This window comes from Cheilinus undulatus, linkage group 17 (assembly GCF_018320785.1).
Source record: "Cheilinus undulatus linkage group 17, ASM1832078v1, whole genome shotgun sequence".
Taxonomy (NCBI): Eukaryota; Metazoa; Chordata; class Actinopteri; order Labriformes; family Labridae; genus Cheilinus; species Cheilinus undulatus.
The window spans coordinates 24,021,722-24,045,433 of record NC_054881.1 but is presented as its reverse complement, the minus strand read 5'-3'; the positions used below and the strand labels follow the sequence as shown (position 1 = coordinate 24,045,433).

The following is a 23,712-nucleotide window of genomic DNA, read 5'->3' as shown; positions in this document are numbered from 1 at the left end:
CAGCTCAAATGGTTTAGCTCCTGTTTAAATCTGCTTCTTTTTAAAAAAACATTGTTTTATTCACTCAGGGCTGCGGGTAGCCTGTTGTACAACAGGCTGTAGCAGCAATTTTGTTCTGCTATAAATATTAATGTTAAGCCCCAACAATTTTACATAAACGTTGTTTTGAAAGGGGAAAAGAGCTGCTTGATCTGATGTGAAGCCTCTGTTGCAAATAAACCATCTCTCCTCACCACTGTTTGTGTGATCATGAATGACTACTGTACCATAAAATAGTCCATTGAAGCCCCTGTCAGACTCATTGTTTCTACCTTGTTATTTCTGCTTCAAGTCTCATATAGTAGATCTTTGTGCAGTAATGATTTCACATGGAAGAAATGCTAGTATGATATTGTAAAGTTTCAGGAGCAGGCCCACACCTTAACTCTGCCTCTTTCAGCAAAATTCAAGTAAAACTATCTTTTTCCTTCACTCCTTAGGGCCCTGAGGAGGTACAGCATATCCCCTTAAAAGCTTCCCCTAATGAATACCAACAAGAAGTTAACACTTTATTCAGATTAATTTAAATCAAGATTAAATCATAGCCAAATAATGTGGTCCTTGCTCATGAAAATGTTTCAAAAAAATGAATTGCTAACCCAAGTGATAAGCTTACAAGGAGGTATCCAGAGTATACCCACCTATTTTCATCTCCATAGAGTATACCCAGCACTAAATATCTTCTGGTTCATTCATTTATCAGTAAGTTGCATTTTTTTGGCCGAGGATTGAGAAGGCATGACACCTTATGCCATCTCTAATCGGCTAATTCTTATTATTTGCATTTGGTGTGTGAGAATATCAGGGTAAGTGAATCAGAGGCAGAGCAGAGTGGGTCATACTTTGCACGATATCTATGCAAATGGATCCACCATTGCTACTTTATATCACTTTGCTTCCCTCATTATAATTTAATCATTATCCACCTTAAATCAAGCAGCAGAAGCTGAGTGTCAATGTGCAAATAAAAAGCCTGGGGTGCCATGTAAAATATAAATGAAAACAATGCAATAAGTTGCAAATCACATTAACTAATATTTTAACACAATAAAGCAGACTTTTTTTCTGGCAATCCACTTTTTAGAAGGCACAAGCCATTGTGACCCAAGAACTTTGTTTTCTGTATATTATAGTTAATCACTTCTGCCTTCTGCACTGTCCTCAGCTGGTTGGTTAAGGGGATGGCCAGTGCTAGCTTTGTTAATTCTAAAATTAATCTGGTCCTTACCTGGCACTTTCCGCTTGGCACCTTGGGCCTTCAGCAGCTGGCCAGTCAGGAACAACAAGTTTCTTTTTTATTAGCCAAGTATAAGTAACTGTGACTTTAGCTCCAGTGGCTGGTAGAGCCTTGTTTTGTGTTTTATTATGGTGAAGAGGGGGAGCTCCCCATGTGGCTGTTAAATACTGTACCAAAGAAAAATACTGAAAAACACATTTCGAGACCAAAACACAAAACCTCCCACGACTCACCTACAGGTCCCACTCAGAAATTGGGGATGAGGGCAATAGATCATAAACTACAAATCAGATGTTGAAACTTAGACATTTCTCCATTTCATGGAAAATTGTAGCTCATTTTGAGTTTGATGAAAGCAACGCATCTCAAAAAAGTAGGGATAGGGCAAAACAAGCCTGTAAAAGTAAGTGGTACTTATGAAAAACAGCTAGAGGAACATTTTGTATCTAATTGGGTTAAGTGGCAACAGTACATATGGGCAGAGGCACACCAATTGGTGAAAAACTGCTTTAAAAAACTATTTTATGGGAGCGCAGATGGTCAAGTGGCTTAAGGCGCTACCCATGTACACGGGCAGCTGGGGTTCGAATCCGGCCTGTGGCCCTTTACCGCATGTCTCTACCCGCTCTCCTCCCTGTTTCCGAATCTGTCCACTGTCCTTCCTCTGTCAAATGAAGGCATGAAAAAGCCCAAAAATAAATAAATAACAATTTCACAAAAATGTTCCTCATTGTAAAATTTACTGGAACTGAATATCCCAACATCGACAGTATATATCATCAAAGATTCATAGAATCTGGAGTAATCTCTGTGCATAAGGGACTAGGCCAAAGGTCAATATTGGATGCTCTTTATCTTCGGGCCCTCAGGCAGCACTGCATTAAAAACAGGCATGATTCTGTACTGGAAATCCCTGCATGGCTCAGGAACATATCCACTGTCAGCACAGTTTGCCATGCCATCCGCAAATTGCTGGCAATCGACCAAAACATCCTATCTCAAAATCACTACTTTTCAGGGAATGGAGAAAAACTGCATTTTTTCAACTAATCTACTACTAAATGGTTTTTGCCTTAATATTTGTTAAAAACCCATTGGCAGCTGAAAAAGGTGACTTATATTACTGATTTATGAAAAATTTAAAAACTCATAAAAAATGGAGATACAATGTTTTGGCCAGATGCCAACAAATGCAAGTTAAAGTTGAATCATGTATAAAGAAGCCATATGTGAACATGATCCAGAAACCCCACAGTCTTCTGTGGGGCAAAGCTCATTAAAAATGTGCTTAGGCAAAGTGGAATACTGTTCTGTGGTCAGATTAATCAAAATTTAAATTTCTTTTTGAGAAACATAGATGCCATATCCTGGGGACTTAAGAGGAGAGGAACCATCCTGCTTCTTATCAGCACACAGTTCAAAAGCCTGTATCTCTGATGTATGGGGTTGCATTAGTGACGTGGGCAGCTTACACATCTGGAAAGACACTATCAAGGCTGAAAGGTATAAAGAGGTTTTAGAGCAACATGTTCTCTCATGCAGACAACGTCTCTTTCAGGAAAGGCATTGCATATTTTATCAGGACAATGCTAGACCACATACCGCATCCATCACAACAGCATGGCTTCACAATAGTGAAGAGATGAGACTATTTAAATTTATATTTTATGACTAAAACAATTCATGTGAATAAAGTAAAATCCAGATGTTGTTTAAGCTTTTATTACCACTTTTAAATAAAACATTGCTATATTGAGAAAACAATTTTCATCTGTATACACTGGATTTAGTATCATTTATTGACTTATTCTTTGCAATTCAACCTTCTTAGAGAATCTGAATAAACAATGTAGTGCAATAGCCTGTGGATTTTGTGCAACAGGGCAAAATACAATTAGACTACCACTTTGCCTCATCAGATAATGGAACTAATGTGCAATTTTCCCCATCACTTTGGCACTTTACCTCCACCTCCTGTAACATTATGCATATTAGTTTTAACGGTTGCTTTGTTCCTCATGGGCTTTCAGCAAAATATTATAACCACCTCTCATATTAAATCAGTGTCTTTGTCAGTTGATGTTCATGAGCTACCTGTGTTTTTTGATGTTCTCTGCATATTTGTATGCATGTGTACATCAACCTACTAGGGGAGTACAGATAGAAAATAGCCTACAGCTTTAATCTGGCATATTTACATGTGTATGTTTATTAATGGGCAGTGGTATTAAGATCAGTGAATAAATGAATGAATGAGATCATTATAATGTCCGGGTGTGTGTTTAATTTGTCATGAATGTCAGAAACTGAAAAGGGAAGTTGATTTTAAACAGTACAGATATTCTGATCATGTCCTCACCATAACCATTGGTGCCAGCCCCACGTAGTCTTTCTGAGTCGTGTAGATGCGTATCGTTCCCACATCTCTGATGTTCCCCGGCATCTCCAGACGCCAGGAGATAATCTGACTCTCAATCTGCTCAGAAACATCTTTTGGAACAAAGTCCAGTTGCAAAACTTCCAGGAGACCCCTGTTGAGAGAAAAATGATAAACATGTTCAGACAAGTGAACAGCAAGCCTGGGTAAGCCTTGTGATGAAAGCTTGAGCACAGTGTTAAAGAAGTTCAAATAAGAAACAGGCTGTACTCATGATTATGTGTGAAAGTCAAACAGGGGGCAGGAAATGAAGAACACCAGTTAGGAGTTAATGGGAATCAAGGAAAGTTAATTTATTAAAGCTTTAGGTGGCTCTGCATGCTGCGGTTATTATCAAAAATGTTCTACATGCACTGGGTATGATCCTGGCACTTTACAAAAAAGGGATCTCTCCCACTTTGTCTGGCATGAAGGCGATTGACTTCCAAAATTATCTAGTCATGTAGACTACCTACTATAAAATAGCCAGATGAAGGGAGATAAGAGTCTGAAGGAGTCTTGTTCTAAGGCTAACTGCACCTCTTAAACCACTTTCCACCCTTTTTTGTCTTAACATGTTTTTTTGTTTTGTTTTGTTTTGTTTTTTAAGATTTATTTTGGGCTTTTCATGCCTTTATTTAATAGTTGAAGACAGTGGACATGGAAATGGGAGAGACATGCGGCAAAGGGCCACAGGCTGGAAATTGAACCCGGGCCGCCCGCATACATGGGTAGCGCCTTAGACTACTAGGCCATCCATGCACCCTGTCTTAACATGTTTTTAATGTGAATGGTGATATGCTATTCTGCTAAACATCGTGATGTAAACAATGAAGGTATGATGTGTCTTTTGCAAACAAGCTGGTTCTACAAGCAGACTCCTTTAAATGAGGGATCAGGATCTGTCTCTTGTTTTAGAGCCTGTGTACTTTGTTTCATGACTGTCAAAGGATTAGAAATTTAAATCATGATTTGTCTTTATTTTTGCATTCTAAAATTCCACTATCTGCATTTAAAATTTCTCTTAATTAAGTTTGGACTTTTCTTCTGTCTTGAAAAATGTACTTCCTGTTCAGATACAGGCCTGCTTTTATTTTGAAAAAAAAAAAAAAAAACCTTAGGTTGATCAAAGAATATAACATGAACCTAACCACAAAAAAAAGGAACAATCATTGTCTGACTTTAGACTGAGGCTTTTAATCTGTGCCAGCAGCTAATCCTCCTTGAGCTTTTTAAACTTTTTGTCTGAATGTGTCACTTTTTTTGACTCAAAAGTACCTCAAGATTGCTTTTTTTAGTGCTGTCAATTGATTGAAAAAATCAATCAAGTTAATCACATCACTATGCTGTGATTAATTGTGATTAATCACAGCATTTCTTTAGTTTTAGTAATTTTAGTTTTTTAAACGTTCTTATTATCAAGTGTTTATTTTCATTATTTCACCTTTATGTATAGCACTCTGAAAGTGCTTTTTCCTAAAAAAATGCATTATTATTATCTATAAAGAAACACTTAAAATACTACCATTTTCTTGTATTTTTGGTTGAGATAAATTAGTACAAGTAAGGTGTTTAAATGAAGAAATATTAAACAAACTAGAGTTTTTAAACTTATTTATGGTTTGTAAATTAGAGCATTTTAATTCACTAAGCAATGATATTTAAAGACTGCAAACGAGTCCAGCAGAAAAACACATCAGGCACAAATTAACTTCTGCTGTAGAGTGAATGATCAGGTGTGCTGTTATCCCGAGGTAGCTGAAGTTGCTGAGTGATGTCCAGCAGTCTCTCGCCATTGTGATAAATGTAGCTCAAGCCAGCTGCTCAACTTTAGTTGCCGTTTTAGCTGTCATACAGTTCACAGATTCTTGTGACAGTAGTTCTCATAGGTGTTCTGTGGTACAGGTCAACCGAGGCGACCCGGAGGATGTCTTGAAGCCCCTTGTCGTCAACAATGTCAATGGTCTGCAGTCTCTGGTGACCCATTAGCGATCACATTAGTTAGCTTAGATGTTGTCATTTTGGGGACAAATCTGGGTCTGCTGGACTGCCCCGGTGTAGCTTGGCGTTATGGCTTGATCCCGTGTTCTTGTTAGCGTCTTTGCTAGCATTAGCAACATAAGCTATCATAGCTTGATCCTGTGTTGTTGTTGGCGTCTTTGCTAACATTAGTATAGATGCGTTTTGCCCGGAGGTGGTTCTTCAGACTCTTGGTCAAACTTAGTCATATGATTAAATTGTGTTATTATTTTTTAAGGCGTTAAGCTTTCCAGATTAATCACAAGCATTAACGCGTTCGTATTCCTTTTCCATTCTGAGTTTCTTTGCTTTGACCTGTGCTAAAAGATTGATATGGCAATATACTGTCACATGCTCCTTGCTGATACGTGTATCAACACAGATGTTAGAGAATCGACGTGGCCACAAAAGCTGTGATTGCAGTCTTATAATGCAAATCCTCTATGGCTCAGTGAACAAAAATGCCAACAGATGGCAGCAGACTCTAAGCACACCAACTCGCACCAAAACAGTTGGTACTCACATGGATCATAGTGTCTATCTACTGCCAGCAAGACAAAAAGCAAAGTTACTTGATTATTTTATGTTTTTTAAAACACCAGAAAGTCAGGAGTTGGAGGTAAGTCATGCAAGCTGTACAATAAACAAGGTAAAACACCGCAGAAACACCTACCTTTATCAATACATGACACCAGTTAGTAGTTAGGCTCACCATGCTGGACTGTTTTGTTCAGACCAGCACTGAATGATGCTGTAAAGTCAAAATTTCCCTCACCTTTAAAACCAGATCAGATAATCATAAGCAGCACTTTATGCTTTATTTGTAGGGAATGGCAAGGGCTTCAGGCAGCTACTTTTTATGAGAAAAGTTTAGGAACTCAAACATTATTGTACTTGCTTAGTGATTCTAAAAATATTTGTTTAATTTACTTGGATCTCTGAGGATGTGAAGTGTTTTAAAATGAAAGATCCTTAAAATTATACCTCTTTTGTTATTCCCTACAATAAGGAGCAGCTGCTATAGTGAATTTTATGTAGGTCATGTTTATTGGGACGTGTTTACTATCTCAAATCAATGCATATCCTGATACGTATCTCATCATGCCCTTTGAATCGTGACGTGTATCGTATCATGGTTTTTGGGGAATACCTGGCCTTAGGTGTGACATGACGTCATCTACCTGTAATTAAGGATGTAGCTGTATGTGGTTCGAAAAGTGCCAATCTTTGATCCATCAGTATATTAACTGATAAAAGACAAATCCTAAAATAAAGTTTGTTATGGCATCAGCCACTGCAAACTAGTTGCAGAAATTTTGCAGCAAAATGTTTGGCATTACTGGTTATTGAGTTCAGGATTTCATTCATTAAATTGGGTATCCTTTGAATAGTTAGAGATGTAAATTTATGTTGAGTCAGACCTTTGCCATTAAATATACTGATCTGGAGTCAAACTTGCTTTTTTGTGCATGCAGGCAAATAAAGGGCATGTTGTTTTAGTAGTCTCACGGTTAATAATTCAACAGGGGAATAAAAAATATTATACAAATGACTGGAAGATAAAATATGAAAATTAAACCAGATTAAATATCATTGAAAGGTTAAATGTTAAGAGCAATACAACACGACATAGCACTTAGCCTCTGCCCACAACAGGTCAAGTTTGAATACAATCACCACTTATTTCAGCTACTTTGGTGTTAGTTTACAAGGATAAATTGGAAATTATTGTTGAATATAGCATGGAAAATTACTACAGTTACACTGTTAAAATGTAAGGGATAATTTTATAAGCCTAATTTAAATGACTGAAAGTGATGCAGTGTAAAAAAAAGGAAAACTTGTCATTTTAGTCAATTAAAAATACAACAGAATGTGAAAGCTCTCCTGCTGAATATTTGTGTTTTAAATCTCAGGACAGTTGTATTTGACATTTCAATAAAACACTGTCATCAAGAGACAGAAATGTTTGACTGCAAAAGGAGCTGGGATTGGTTGTGTACCCTCTCGTGTCCCTCGGAGAGGAAACTTAAATACATGTAATAAAGACACTGCTGAAGAAAAACAAAAGAGAAAGAAATTACTCTGCAAAGTAAAGTGCAGAGTTTGAACTCAAAGTGAAGGCAATACACCAGAGGTCTCATTTCCATCAGCAGACGGAGGAATAAGGCGAGAGTGTGGAGGCAAGATTAAGTGTGCTGGCAGAGACTCGCAGTTGAATATTCTGGTCAAAGGATTGTCAGAGAAATGACATGTGATGTTATTTGATGCTGGGGAGAGCGTGTAGGCTTGTACCTGCCGGGAGGAACAGATCAAAGGGGAAATAGAGGCGAATGTGAACAGACCTGTGGCACTTTGAAGTGGAGCAAAACTTCGCATAGAGCAAAACAATGAACCTCTGCTCTACATGGGGGGAGACTTGCATTCAGGAAAAGGTGAAAAGGACTGAAATCAGCAGTGATGTACAAATATCTGTTCTTAGAGAAACCTTTCAATATATTCATGTTCAATCAAAAGGCAACTCAAGGACTTATCTCAAAGAGGTAATGAAAAGTAGTGAAACAAATTTGCTTGTTTTCTTTATATGTCTGGGTCCCTAATGAAAACCCAGTTTATTTCTTTTATTCTGCTCGTGTGCATCCACAGGCTTTGGGCTATGTGGTTAAAGATTAAAACACATATTCTGAAGTGAAAAAAACTAATCAAGTATTCCACAGTGGACGCTCCAGGCTGTAGATTCACAATCTAAGTTAATTTACAACTTTCGTGCAGTTTATGAGAACTATTCCCGTTTCCAGGGAGAGAGGCTCTTATGAAAAAAACATAAAGCCCACAGAGGGTCAATTCAACACCAGAACTCGACAAAACGCTGAGTCATTCCACTCATAACCTCACATAAAAGGGCTGTATAAAGCAAGAAACATTTAATGTATCATTGTTCAGTTTTGTATTTACAGTCTAATCTTTGAGATGTTGTTTCCTGTTTTATTTTGCCGTTAACTACTCTGGTTGTGTTGTACTTGTTGTATGTGTTAGATCGAAGGTATACTTGCTACTAACTATGTGGACCCAGCATCTGTTTGGTGTGACACGTGTGCATATCTTCATACATTAACATGACATTTGCCGCTTGCACATGGCTGGTAGATGTAGTGCTGGGACAGAGGTGTGACATTTAACACAGCAGCAGAAACAAGGACGCAGAAAGTTACAAATCAAGTCCACAATTCTCCACATCTTAATGATGTGTTATTATCCCTGCACAAAGACAAACATGTCCATCAAAATACCTGGGAATGAAAATCCAACATCATTGAAAATGAGGGCATACCCTCAATAATTCTTTGAGATTAAATAAAGGTTGAATGAAATGTATTAGTTTAGTTTTTAATATAACTGATGAGGATACTTTGCCATGATAACAGAAACTAAACAAAGGCATAAGCATGGGAGTAGCACAGGGGGAAAAAGGGTACTGATTACCCGGGGCCACAATAGGGAAGGGCCCTTGAGAAGCCTGCAATGAAAATTGTGTTTTTATTTATTTTTTCTTAGTAATTAATGTCATTATTGAATCAAAAGTGACTAAATGAAATGGTTAACAGACTAAAATTTGTATGAAATAGAACAAAATAAAATACCGCTCCTCCCTTTAAAATGTCCAAATGGTATAGTCCAGCGCTGCAAAATAATGCAAGTAAATATAATTTAACCATCGTAAAAGTGTTGCTCATAAAAAAGAAAATTATGGTTCAAAAATACATTAAAATGCAGATATATCTGTAAAAATGACACAACATTTGTTGCTTGGCTAGCTGGTTAAGGGGGCCCCTGTGTAATATTCTTTCTGAGGGCCCTAAATCCCTAGCTACACCCCTGATTACAAGGACTCTTACTGCCTGTAACAACTGCATCTTCAAATGCAGTTGACTGAAATCACCTGTTAACACGGCCACTATAAAAAAATAAAATGAATAAAAATGTTGGAGAAACAAAGTGCAGACAGTAAATTCTGACCATCTGTCAATAGTTTGAGCTGATCTGTTGTTCCTGTTGATTACTGATATTCATATTATGTCAGCTCTGACCTCACAATTAATAAGAATAGTATAGTATAGAGTCTGAGCTCTCTTGTCTGCCTGATAGTTGTATCCTCCAGTATCATGCATCATGTACAAGCATGTAGTTTTAATAGAATGCTCATAACGCAGCCAGATGCAAACACACGGTCAAATCACGAGTGTATCTCCAGCCTGAAGAGACATTAGTCTCACCTGGGATGACTGTGGCTCAGTAGGTAGAATGTGTGTTTGATCCCCAGCTCCTGCAGTCCAGTATAAATGTGTCCTTGGGCTTAACCCCACTTTGCTCCCATTGCTTCATCAGTGGCGTTTAAATGTGTATGGATGTCCATATCCATGGCAACCTCTGCCACTAGTGTATGAATGTGGAGTGAATGGGCTGAAAGGGTATCAATGACCTGTGGTGTAAAAGCACTTTTTGAGTAGTCAGATGACTAGAAAAGCACTACACAAAATAAAGTCCATTTTACCACTGACCTGAATTTAATCACCCCAAATGCCTGTGGCCTATTCCACTAGTAAGCAGGTATTTTTGGCAAGGGATGAGCATGGTCAGCTGGTCAAATGGCGAAACTCTGATATCAAATTAGCCTGTGAATACAAATCTCTTGTATTTTTCACCTGCTTTCTCGGACTTCAGTTTAACACTATTTCCTGGAATCTTACAAAATAGCCCTTTGTTTTGTCTCTTTATTTACTAAATTTTTGGTCTTTGACTGGGTCTTTCATTAAACATGAATGCACCAACATGGAGATTACAATGATTTTTAAAAAAGAAAAGAAAAAGAAAGAAAACAAGTATTGAGCACGAATATCATGTAAAATACTCCCAGACCAAACTAGACGCTGCAACCATGATCTGTAAAATGCTGTTTTATAAAATATTCTCCTTTAAAAGGAGCTGTATGAGGCATTTGATATCACCAACAGCTAACTTACTTAGCCTAGCATGAGTAAACTATATGACACAGCTGGCTAAGCACTTCTATGGTTGAGCATGTTTTTCATATATTGCATGATAAAAACATGATCAATAACAGAAGTAATCAATACTTAAATGGATTAAGACATTTTACACCAAATGGAGTGATTCCCACTAAAATCACTGCAAGATTTTTCATGCACGTCGGTCAGAGAAGTACAGAAGGGGTTAACGTCCCTATTTCCTGGAAATCTAGTGAGGGGACTTAAAATCTCTGGACGTATCATCACTTCAAAGCACAGTAGTGTGAGTGTTCAAGTGTGCATGTGCGTGTGTGGATGTCGTTTGTGTGTGTGCGTTAGCTCAGTCCGAAGCACACAACTTGGAACATCTCTCTTTCCTAATCTCCCCTTCTGAACGTGCAAGCGCTTAAGCTCGGATAACGTAGCCGTGATTATGGATGATTACGGATAAGTGGGTCGGACGGACGGAGGCTGGGTGGTGTGTGGCTGTGTGGGTGGGAGGTTGCTGGGCAGAAGTGGCTGATGGTGTGTTTCAACACCAGCGGCAACAAGTATCAAAATTAACTGCTGTTTTTCAGGTTAATACAAGCAGAGAAATCAATATGATTTTACTCTTAAAAAAAACAGAAAAAAAGGCCCTTTAAAATCACTCCGGCATTACTGACTATTTAGCACAACAACATAAAGTGTAAAGCCAGTGATTATGGTGTAGAAATAATAATCATTATTAGTCAGGTCGTAAATGCATAGAAGTCTGTTGCTACAATTATTTGTGTGTCTCAATTTCAAGACTAATCTGGTTGAGGCATATGGCTGTTCATCAATAAATCTGATTCTACGGTTTCTGTCTGTAAATTTCTTTACCCACCTTTTTGCATCAACAGTAATGATAAAAACAGGCATTATCAGAGAAAATATAAATGTATATTAATATTTTTAAGGGGGTGTGTAGAACTTAAGCTCACTTTTGGCCAAAGATTCATAACACAATCAAAACAATTTTAGAGCGCCACAATAGGACAGTTTCAGCCGCGTGAAATGCTTGAATGCAGCTTGAAACAGGTTGCAAGTATGGAGTTTTCTGTGATTCAGTTTGTCAAATCGTCCGTAGGTGGCTTTTGCAGCTGGATGTTGCAAGCAGATGAATGAAAAACATGAAGGCTAAAGAAATTACCAAATACATCTAATGTTGAATAGACTTTTTCCCACTGAAACTTCACAGAAAATCCAGCCTCTCCTTCATCAGCTGTGAGCAGGTTGCACAGGGCTTTACCAGCGAATGTAGGAGAAATTCAAGGCTGTAATGGTTAAGTGTCTATACAAAAATGCTGTTAGTAGATATCTTAATCGTAACAAGACTGGGCTTCCAAAGCATTTTGTGTTTATATTATGAGGAATAAGCCATGTGGTGAATGTCATGAAACAAAGACTCGGCCTCCATCACAAAGTTGGAGCCCGAGTATTAGTTCTTTTGGAGGGAATTTTCAAACAGCCTGAGGGACTCATCAACCCAGCCCTTGTAGGACAAATTCTCCTCCCTGATATGAGACCTGAGCAGGGGGTCCACAAGTGATAAAAGCCACTGTTGCTTTGTGTTCCCTGCTTTAGCTTAAGTTGTGGTGGAGTCAGCAATCAGTCGGTCAAGTACAACAGTTTCTTTCCTTCCTTCATCAACATCTGGATAGGATCATGCAGAAAGCCCACTGGTATCCAAAGTAGGACACACAACTCTTCTCCTGCCTCAACAGGAAGATAAAAGCCCTACTCTCATCCTAAAGCTGAATCTTGATATCACAAGACTTTTAACTCGCTGGAACCACGGAAGAAACATTAATGGACTGACCTCTGCTCACATCTGGATCTGTTGGACACCAGACTTCAACCACTGCAGGAGGTTTTGCATGTGCACTCATGAAACCTGCATTTGTTGTCCTATTGTCTGCTAATGTGCTGTGGGTTTACTTTTCTGTGTCCACATTTATCTCATACAGTGCCTTCACCTAACCTTGCACAACAGATGGATACGCCCGTTTCCTTGTTTTTCACTGCAAAAGCAACAAAAGTCAAGTACTGACATGTCCATAGTTGCCATGTTTCACGTTAGTCCTCAGTAGCTGCGCACGCACAGCTTGATAGTGGCTGCGTCAAGTGTTTTGTTGCTCTGATTGGCCCGTAGAAATGTGACAGACAGAACATTCATCCAATCACACTCCGAGTTTTTTTCAAAGCCTCTACCTTTTCCCAAACCTTTCCTATTGAAGCTATCCCAGATGGATGTGTGAAACACATCCATCTGGCATGTCAGGTTAGCCTTCACCTACACACATATTAGTGTGAGTGTTGAATCAAAGTCTGTCCTCTAGGTTTCTGTGTGCTGAAGCTGCCATACTGATTTTACAGTTGAGAGCTAAAGTTCCTTTCTCTATCCTTTGTCTTAGTCTACCATATTTAAGGGCACATGTTTAAAACCACATGTGACTTGGAATTCATGTACCACTCCTTTACTATAAGCTCTGATTACTTTATAATTTCTAAAATAATGTGTTAAAATCCCAATGTAACTAGTATTGTAACCTGTCATTTTGAATTTTTTGAATGTCTGGCAATGTCTTACTGTATTTTTTTGTCAATTTTGTTATGTTTTGTCTGAAAAACACTAAAAAAATTAAGAATAAAATTTAAAAAATAAAAATAATAAAAAATAATCATTTTAAGACTATCGGCCATCTTGTCTCACTATCTCTCTGACACACATTTTCCACCATCTTTTTTTTAAGTTGTAACTTATTTGTTTGTTGTAGTTTAGTATCATAAAAGTTATTTGTTTAAGTGTTGTTGATTCTAATTGATGTTTTATTAAATAAATTCTATTATAGATTTAAAGAGAACTTGTCTGCGCTTACTGAGCGTTTAAATAATGACATTTTCGCTGGTTGAGAGGGTCAGCGCTCATCTTTGCACCAATTTTTTTTATCAAATATTTGTAGTATTATTATTTAAATCATAACTCTGAGACTCTTTTGTGGTTGCTGTTCCCTGTCTTCAAGGTGGTGACCCCCAGAATCAAACTGAAACCTGAGATACTAAAAGATTCCCATCTCTAATGGGGCACAGCCTTTATGCAAGGCTATCTGCAACTCTGTCAGTCCCAGTTTTAACCATTTTAACATACTTTCAACAATCAAAGACATTCAGATATGTTTACAAAGCTCTGTGGCACAGCAAAGCACTTGTTAGTGACTATGTTAACGGGGCTCTCTGGTGTGAATGCACTATTTTATATCGTTTCTTATCTTTGCTATGCATGAGTTTATTTGAAAATAATCAAAAGCCTTTCTTGTATAGCTGCCTGTCCCACATAAAGGCAGAGTTATTCTACAGGCTGGCATAACCAGAGCCTGGGATATTGATTGAAGGGCCATTAACCTATGGTTAAATACATGAGGAGTGCATGAGTAATTTGGATAGTTAGGAAGCCAATTCATGCCAAATATTCTCAATTTTTCTTCGGCATTTTACACAGCCAAAGACATGAGAACACATTAAATAATTTTAAGTTGTTTGCACAGGGTCATAGATTCCTCCCCCTCTGCTGTTTCACAGTGTTCTCCTTCCTGCAGTGTCATTCATTTTCTCTGGCTGTCAGACATGTTGACTGTGGAAAAGAGTGTCTGAAATCAAATAACTGTAGATGTGGTCAGTCAGTCCTTGACATTTCTTTTTTCTCTCTCTTTCTTACATCTATAAGTGATAACAAGTCTCTGTCATGAACACATTCTTTCACACAGACAAAAACAAAATTGTGCACACTTGGCTGCTTACAGTTTGTGCTTCATTGAGTGCAAGGCCAAATATGATTACTTTTTCTCTGGAAAGATAGAAACCATTCCCTTTCTATTCGTCCCTCCTCTGCAGAGCCAACGTAACTTTGCAGATACATTTTTCATGAGAACTGATTGCTTTTTTTTCTTATGATAGCAGCAGGGATTACTGAAATCTCAAAAACGCAAGAAGAGAATGGGAGAAAATACGTAGCGAGAAAAGAAAAAGATTGCTTTGAATGCAGAAAGAATACATTTGAAAGGAGCAGTCTGAAACACAAAAGCCTAACACAGTGGGACTGAACTGTTCATGAACTGGGCTGACCTCTTTGCAGTGACAGCGAGCTTCCTCTGGCAGAAAACAGACACAGTGTTGGGAGTCGCTCCTCTGCCAGGCTCCACAACGATGTCCCACAGCGTAGAGTCACTGGGTCGCGCTGCACTGAATGACAGGCCTGTTTTTACTGTTGCCCTGCAAGAAATAGAAAAAACAATGAACACAAAGTCCAGTTAGTGCAAAGTTTGAAGTTTTCTCATGGCAAAGGACACACAGTACTGTTTGGGAAATGTTCAATCACATTACTAATACAATGAGTAGTATGTGATGAGAAATATACTTCTTAGAGGTGTACGTATGATCTGTGTTGAAACGTATTCCGCCAGTAGCATAGGAGGCAGAGAATACTTTTTTAAGGAAAACCTACTAGTTTTTTTCCAGGAGGCAGAGACTCTCTGTACTTTGAAAAAAAAAAGTGTTTAATGTTCCTCCAGATAGACTGTCATTAAGGTTGCAGCAGGTTGATAACCAGTTACAGCCTGTGTCTATGCACAGCGGTTTTTGCTCTTACAGAGCCCACAACCTCAACTTCAGAGTGTGCTTACCTGCGTATATGATGCTAGGTAATTAAAGTTGATTGTTGCTTCCCTCAGCCGTATCCCTCAAGTATTTTTAAAAAGCTTCGTGCAGTTGAAGGGAACTAAACTCCAGAGTTTAAGATGAGGTACATCTACCCTTGAATAAAAAAAAAACCCTTAAGAAAATCATAGAAATGGAAGGGTGGGAGCAGGTGATGATACACTCTAACTCCCTCCTTCCTACTGTCCCTTATCAGCCACATCATGTGGTCCACGCTGCTTACCTGAGTGTGAAACAATGATACATGGTCATGTAGAACACAAAAAAGTTTGTATATTATCCACTTCATCCTAAGAAAACTTGGTTTTGAGCTACAGCACTGCATTACAATTCTAAAGCGTCATGGCAGTGTCTTTCATTGGTTGAGCCAACCTTTACACATGAAACTTGCATCTTCTGCAACTATTAGTGACTTTAATGGTCATTTTTCAACAACAGATGGTTTAAACAGTAAAATGATGACTTGTGGTCATGTAGAGATGTAAAGACGTGGTTTATTCACAATCTCTGGCAGTAACACTACATTACTCACAATTCTAGAGTAACACAGTGACGTTTCTGATTACTTGAGCCCACGTTGAACCAGGAAGTTCTACTGTTTGCAGCTACTATTGAAGCTAACAGTCATGGGAAATATTTGATAGAAATTGTACTGGTTTAGACAACAGGCAGAAATCTAATAAACAAATTAGCTACAGAAAAAAAAAAAAAACGGGCAGTAGAGGGTCCCATCCTTGTGTATTAAATTTTCACTTTCAATCTTATCAAACTGAATATTTACAAAACTTCAGTTATGCTAGATGACAGTCCCATTCATTCTAGTAGAGCTCCATCTACAGTTCACACCCCTGAGTCTTTTTATCCGTTGATCCAGTGTAGGAGGGAAATGGTCTTATTGATTTGGTGTTAATTGGCCTCCCTGGCTTTTGCAGCTAGCCTAGAGTATTGGTTCCAAACTTGGATCCAGGACCCCCTTGTGGGGGTGCCAAAGATCTCTGAGGGGCGGGAGGCCTTGGCTGCTCTGAGGTTGTCAGGATTAGATCTGCACATATTACATAAATCATGATGAAACATACCAAATAATTAGTTTATACAGAGGTCTTTTGGAAAGAAAAACATACAGAGGCCTATTTTTTGAGGTTCTATCAGCAAATGTTTAAAATCAATGTTGATTTTTGACAGCTATGTACCACTTTTATTTTCATGTGTTTCTTGGGGGAACTATGTTTTTCTCAGGGGCTCCAAGCAGGTGGTCTAGAGTGGATCTTAACTAGTGGGTTGGGACCCAGAAGTAGGATGCAAAGTGGTTTCCAGTGGGTCGCAAACATGTGCCAGGAAATTAATTTGTTTAAGAGTCCATAAAGTACTTTCAAATGATTTTTTTCTGTAGTTTAAGTTCTTGACAGCAGAAAGGAAACTAAAAAAGTTATTGACAGATTTTTTCGTTGTGAATTTATCTGAGCTCTTTGAGGAATTTTCCCTGCAAACTATTTTAGGAAATCTGCAGCAATTTACCCCCATAATTTCCCCTCCATTTTTGGATGTTTCCAGTAGGCATTTTTCAGAAACTTTTGGTAATATTCTCAGAGACTATACCTGTAAATCTGAAGAAATTTCACCAGGAAATAAGAACTTTTTGTAATATTCAACAGTTGCCATAAGGGCTTTTTCCGCAATTCTCAATGGAAACATCAGAGAATTTCTGAAATCTTACCTGAATTGTGTCCCCAAAAAATTTCATGAATATTCTATGATACTTTTCCCAGGAACTTTGCTGTATTTTTTAGTTTCTTTGTTGAGGTCCAAACAGCACATTTTAAATTATTAGATTAAATAAATCTGACTGAAAAATGAACCAATAAATACAGGAAACTGGGTCACAATTTCTCATTTGCAGGGGGTCCTTAGGCAAGACAAGTGGAGAGCCACAGGTCTAGAGGATACTTGAGGCGGTTTTTGCACTTCTACGTTGGTTTCATTTTTCAACTACTGAAGCTGCTGCTCAGTTATCACAAGAAAATACCTAGAATAAACAAATAGATGCATGTTCACTTAGGTTTCTTAACACGAGTCATTATGATCCTTTTTTTTACATCTTTCTCTTCTATCCAGGACCTTTGCCACATTTTTACATTAGCTGTCTGTAAACATGCATGTGTTTAGGTACTTATTTAGTGCATTTGCTGCACAAACATGTTTTTCAGACGTGTTATGTACGTGTTAATTGTTTATATAGTGTGCTTAACATGTTTAGTCACCAACAGATTGATGAGTGGCAGGCTGCCGGCAGACTGTGAATTGGCAGGGGTATTTATTCCCATTAGCCCTTGGGAGGACAGGGAATCGGTTAATCAGATTTCTGATTCAGACACACACATCACTCTGCCAGGAGAGATAGAAGGCTTATTATTAAATCATGTGAATGAACCAGACAGTCCCTGAGGTCCAACAATCTCCAATCCGCTGCAGATGTCCAGTTGCTAAATGAATGTGTCAATAGAATATCAACGGAACAGCGAGTGGCTGGCTACAGCCCTTTGAGTCACCAAAAAAACACTGTTTGGTGAATGGAAACCGCCTTCCACTACTATCATTCAAGACTGCTATGATGAAATAAATATGCTGAAAAGAGTCAAATATAAAAACGCAGATTCCATTTGTAAATTTCACACGATGCTTTGGCCTTTTCTTTCTTTTCTGACATGATTCACTATCAGCCTTGACCATATCCAGCCCTGGCCTGGTAGTGACAACACAACATTTTAAAAGCCTGTGTGAATGGAAAGGAAATCACAAGATACAATACATTTTTGCAAAAAAGGAAAACAATCTGTCAAACTGCTCTCTTAGAAAGGACCACTGACAATTAATCACTTGGCCAACCCTTTTAAATAAACGTGAATATTTTGAATGTGGTCTTACATGTGTTTTATTTGGCACCTAGAACCGTATTACTCCTGGGACAACTTTTGATGATGTGGACGTATACAGGACTACAGTGATAGACAAATTGTCTATCACTGTCTACTCCTTATTTAGCTCTTTATCTTATTTAATTTTTTCAGTATTTATATACACATGTGTTTGTGTATGTATGCAATACACTGATAACATGCTTGGGGCTGTGGGGTGTTGAAATTTGCAGGCAGCAGAGAACAATGGGTTCTCCCGTAATGGTCATGAGGAAGCAGTAATCCATTAATTGCACATTTCTTTTGTATCTTCATCGCTATAAACATTTGAACATATATATTTTGAAGACTTCATGTAACAGAAAGATCATTTTTTCAGTTTTGGTCCCCAATAGATGGGAGAAAAAACTTTAATCATCAATGTTAACTCCGTGTGAAACATAAAATCTTTCCGTTTTAATTTCTGTTTTGTTTTTCTTTTGTCTTTAAGTCTCAGTTTTAAATTCCAGTGAAATTACTGCAGCACACATACTTTTAAAGACCAAGTTGTCCTGAAAAAAGGATGTTTAGAGCCTGACTGTGCACTACAAGGCTGATGTTTAATAAGCCTTTTAAGACAAAAATTTCCAGATGAGTCACAATTGTTAAAATTGGCACAAGGCTCAGAGGGTTTATTTTGTGAATTGTGCTACAATTTTACACCATTTGAAGCTGAAAATAATCTGTCTGAGGTTTCTGCCTCTTCCTGCACACTATATTTTCAATCCTTCTCATTTTTAAATTGTTCAAAACAAACTAATAAAAAAACTTTGCCTCAAGTATAACTGGACAGGATGAAAGAGCAGTTTTATGAATCACAGGGCAAGAAGGTGATAAAAGGTCCCAGCATGCTCTACATCCACTTTAGAAACTCTAATAATTAGCTCCTGTAGAGCTAATTTCAGCTTTCTTCCTATCAGACGGGACTTTATTTATCCCACACAAACTGACTTCCTCATAACAGAAATTAACAGGGTGTCTGAAACATCTCAGTGTGAATTTAACCCATGCTTACTCAAGCAGGTCCCTTTATCCTGCAATTTAACTGCAGGATATTAACAGGGACAATAATTTGAAAAAAAAAAAAAAAATTTTGCAATTTGCAATTTGCACTCTGATACTATAAACCCATTACTTTCTTACTTCCACCAATGTTTGGAATATTCAGGATTTAACAGCAGTATCAGTTTTCCTCTATTCATCATCCTCAAACAAATACAGTTCTTGGTCTAATGGGGATAAAATTCACATTTACTCATAACCCCAAAACAACAATTTAGACAATAGGTGAAGGCAAAATCATTGCTAAAATGTTGTGAGAGAAAAGTTTCAATTTTAAGGCATCTTAATAAGCACATAGCAGGGATCACTGGAAAACAGGCAACATCCAAACAAATGTAAACACTCTGCCCAAGAGTATGATGGGGAAACTACACCCAAATATCCCCTAACACGCTATTAAGGGAAGTAAATGTTTTTTTAATCAGCTAGCTGTCCGTTAAAGCTAGCTAATATTAGTTAACCACAGTGATTCCACAGCATCACTTTAGAAATGTTTCAGTACGCCATGTTTTTTTTAATATGTTTACCATGTAGAACTGCTGGACAAGAGGAGCATTCAGTTAGCTTGCCTTTGTGTCATCAAGAGAAGACCTGAAACGACAGTGGGCGGGGCTTAAATGAACTGACTCTCCACAGAGTTAGCCTAACACTGTCAAACAACTCCAATTCAGAATGTGTCAAAACTACACTCTCTTGAAATAAACTCTACGATGCTTAACCTTTAGGTATCAACGCTCCAGTGTTTGCTGTGCAGGGCTTTTAGTGTAACGAAATGTAAGTTCAAAAGCTCCAGTTGCTTTGTTTTCATTGAAACAGCTGTGCAAGACAGCCATTTCAGTTAGGCATACAGTATTACACACAGTCTGTTCATTGTTAGACTGTGAGCATTTTAAAAAGCAGTAAGGGTCATTGTTATTCTGTAGGCGGCAGAATTAGAGATTATGGGCTATAAACTAGAATGACAGTAGAGTAAAACACATTCAAAGCAGTTGTGCATGCATCTACATGCTGCTGTCAAAACTGATGTGGACAAGTAGTTCGGTGGTTTTAGTTTTTGGTAACGAAGATACACTGGTGCATTCCTTTTCACAGTAGGTAATGCAGTAACATTTTAAATGGCAGTTATCTAAAAAACTAATTTAAAAAGTATCCCTACCCAACACTGTGTACAACATACTTTTTGCTTCTATTGTAATTTGACTACTTTTACTCTCTCATTCCCTAAAATAATTGACATCTCACACAACTGACCAAACACCACAGAGTGTATTCATGCTTGAAGAAAGATCAATTTGTATGCCCTCATGTTTGGTGCACTGTCACATATGTTCTAATTCACTGACATGTTATCACCAGGCCAATCGATAACCATTGACACAGGGTCAAGGTCAGAGCTGATTGGTGGACAACACAAGCACAGTATTCAAGTATTTCCCATGCACCAATCACATTATTTGAAGACAGTTCAATAACTGTGTGACATATTTGTGCAAAGTTTAATGTCTGGATCAAAAAGCTGTAGCCAAAGGCATAAAGTGCCACTTTACATTTTCATTACCATTTAAATGAATGTTTTAAAGATTACTCATGTAAACATTTCTGTTATTAAACTCTAACAGGCAGATTATAAAAAACTCTGAAAACCGAGAATTTATTTGAAAATATATTGGCTGTCTGACAAAGATCTAAATGTTTTCATTTCCTGATTGAGCAAATATTCAATTCTTTTTCATTTAAGACCAAACATACTTGTGATTTGTATTTTCCTAAAGTTTTTCAATTATAAAACTACACCCATAAATTCAGCTGCTGTCTGCTTGTCCAGTTGAGCATCACAGTGACAGCAGGACCTGATGACCATCCCTCCCATGGGAAAAAACTACTTCCAGAAGGCTCCTGTCGAGAGCAGAGAAGCAGTATCTCAATGCCAAGAATCTTCCTGGATCACTGAGTTTCTCGCTCACAGGCAGACATCAGCCTCCCCGCGGAGAAACCTCATTTCGGCCACTTCTATCCTCGCTCTTTGTCTTTGTCAGTCACTAGAAGCAGTTCATGACCACAGGTGGTGAACAGAATGGAAATCGACCTGTAAACTGAACAGCTCTCCACTGTTGCTCTACAAGAGCTAGTCACAATCCATCTCTTTGTTTTTGGAAATGGGAAAGCTGGAGAGCTGCCAGCTCTGTTTGTTTGGCTCTTTGTTTTTTCCTGTTGCTTTGATTGGTCATTCATGAAGGACAAATAGAGGGTTAATTCCTGTTGATGTGTCGTCTGTGAACATGGCTTTTTGAATTAGATTTAAAGATTTTTTTTGGCATTAAATGTTGTATAATGACTTCTGTGGGCATTAGAAGAGTATCTTACCTCTTCTCACATCTCTTCCCTTTTATTTTCTCATTTCTGTGAATCACTCAATAGAGCAATATTGGTTTGTATGCTCAGGTGTTAAGTAAATGTCATATAAGACAAATACTGTAAATCTGGCCCCAAAAATGAAATAAACTGAGACTAAGAGTGGGCTACATGGAAAAAATGTATCTATCCTTCTTAATCATCCTTCCAGTCTGGATTTACAGGCTATAATCCAATTTACTGACGATTCATTGACGTATTAAACACTTTGAATGACTTGATTTGATTCAGTTCAGTTTGATCTGATGCAAATTGATTGTATATTATAGTCTGTCATAATTTTTTCACAAATCTTTGCCAGTCTGTTCCTGAAACAACACTGGCTTAATTAATCTTGTTTACAGTGAAAATAAAATATTTAAACCCATCAAAGTGCACAGCCAGTTTAACAAGTAAACGGCACTTGGACAACAGGTACAGGAGAAAAAGGAGTTAATACAGTAAAATAAAAAGTGCAAAAATGCTTGGAAAGTCATCCTTTCTTCATATGAGTCCAAATGTCTTGATTTTTGTGACAGAACTGTAACTGTAAAATGCTTTGTCCATGCTTTGTATGTAGCAAGCACCTACTACTAACGCAGCTCTCGCGCAAAAGTTGAAAGGTCAGCGCAAGTGCTGCGAGATTGAAGATAGAGAGCCAGAGCCTGGGCATGCAGAATGAGCTTGGATATCAAATTGCAAAGTTTGTTTTTTCTTTTTCTTTAGGTTTTAGGACACAGGAGTCTCAGTCAACCAAAAGTAAAATTTGGTGCATCAATGTATCATTCATGTTCTATTCTTAGCCATCCAAGGATCCACAGAACAATGCATTCTGATCTTTGATGTACAGATTGGTTATCTGATTCAGACCATTTTGTCTTTACAACACTAATATTAGCAAAACACTATATAATTTATGTTTCTATAATTTAAAACTGAAAATAAAATGTGAAAACATTGTATCATGTCAATTCAATGTTGTACAATGACCTTTCCAGTCATTTTTGTTTATAAACGTGAACAAGCTAACTATTTAATATCTAATCATTTGGAAAGTTTCATGCAAGAGAGAATATCTTTCACCACAGATGCTGTGTTTTTACAGTGCACATGAGTTTAACAGGTGGGTATAATGTCTCTTTAAACCACAACACACAGATGTACTTAATCCTGGCAGTCGGCCCAGATCATCGTTACCCTAAAGGGTTAACCTCTTGATTCATTTTCAATCAGGCCTTGAGATTATCTGGGCTAACCCTGCTAGAGTGGACTCAATCTTGGGCCAAAGAGTGAAGTGGAGCAGGGATTTCTCCCAGGAGGAATCAATCACTTTGCCAAGCTCCTCGGAGCTAACCGTGACTTGGACTTAACCATCGGCTCAGCCCCAGCTTCTTCTCCAATCTCTTTCTGGATGCGACAGTAGGTCAGAGATACACGGAGGGAAATCACTGCCCTGAATGGAAGAACATGGGTAGTAAAGTCAGTCACTCAGAGTTTGGGGAATTTGAGTTGGAGAGCTTGTAAATCCTTTCAAATCTTCGAAATAACAAGAAAGGTTAAAGGGTCAGCATCTCTCTACCAAACCTTAATCACAGACTTCCAACAATGCTAACAGAGCTAAATTCAGGTCACTGGGTTTGTGTGTTTGTCGGCATGTTTGTCTGGAAGTTAAGTCTGGTATAAGTGCTCTGACACAGCCACAGGTTTAACTACTGCATGTGCCCTACGGATTATACACACAACTTCTTTCCATTTGCCTGCATCCTGCTGCAGATTACTGCACGGCTCCTATGCTGTTTGCAGCATGATATGGTTAAATCATGGGATTAAAGA

At 38.0% G+C, this 23,712-nt stretch overlaps 1 protein-coding gene across 1 annotated transcript in view; it reads right to left on the bottom strand.

Annotated features, from left to right (window-relative positions):
* The window catches only part of LOC121525517 (transmembrane protein 132D-like), a 64,234-nt gene that overhangs the window by 26,310 nt on the left and 14,212 nt on the right, over window positions 1–23,712 (bottom strand). The window contains exons 3-4 of the mRNA XM_041811552.1: window positions 14,885–15,031; window positions 3,636–3,807 (exon numbers count right to left, since the gene is read on the bottom strand). Of these exons, the coding sequence (XP_041667486.1) occupies window positions 3,636–3,807; window positions 14,885–15,031 (319 nt within the window). The remainder of the gene's footprint in view (window positions 1–3,635; window positions 3,808–14,884; window positions 15,032–23,712) is intronic.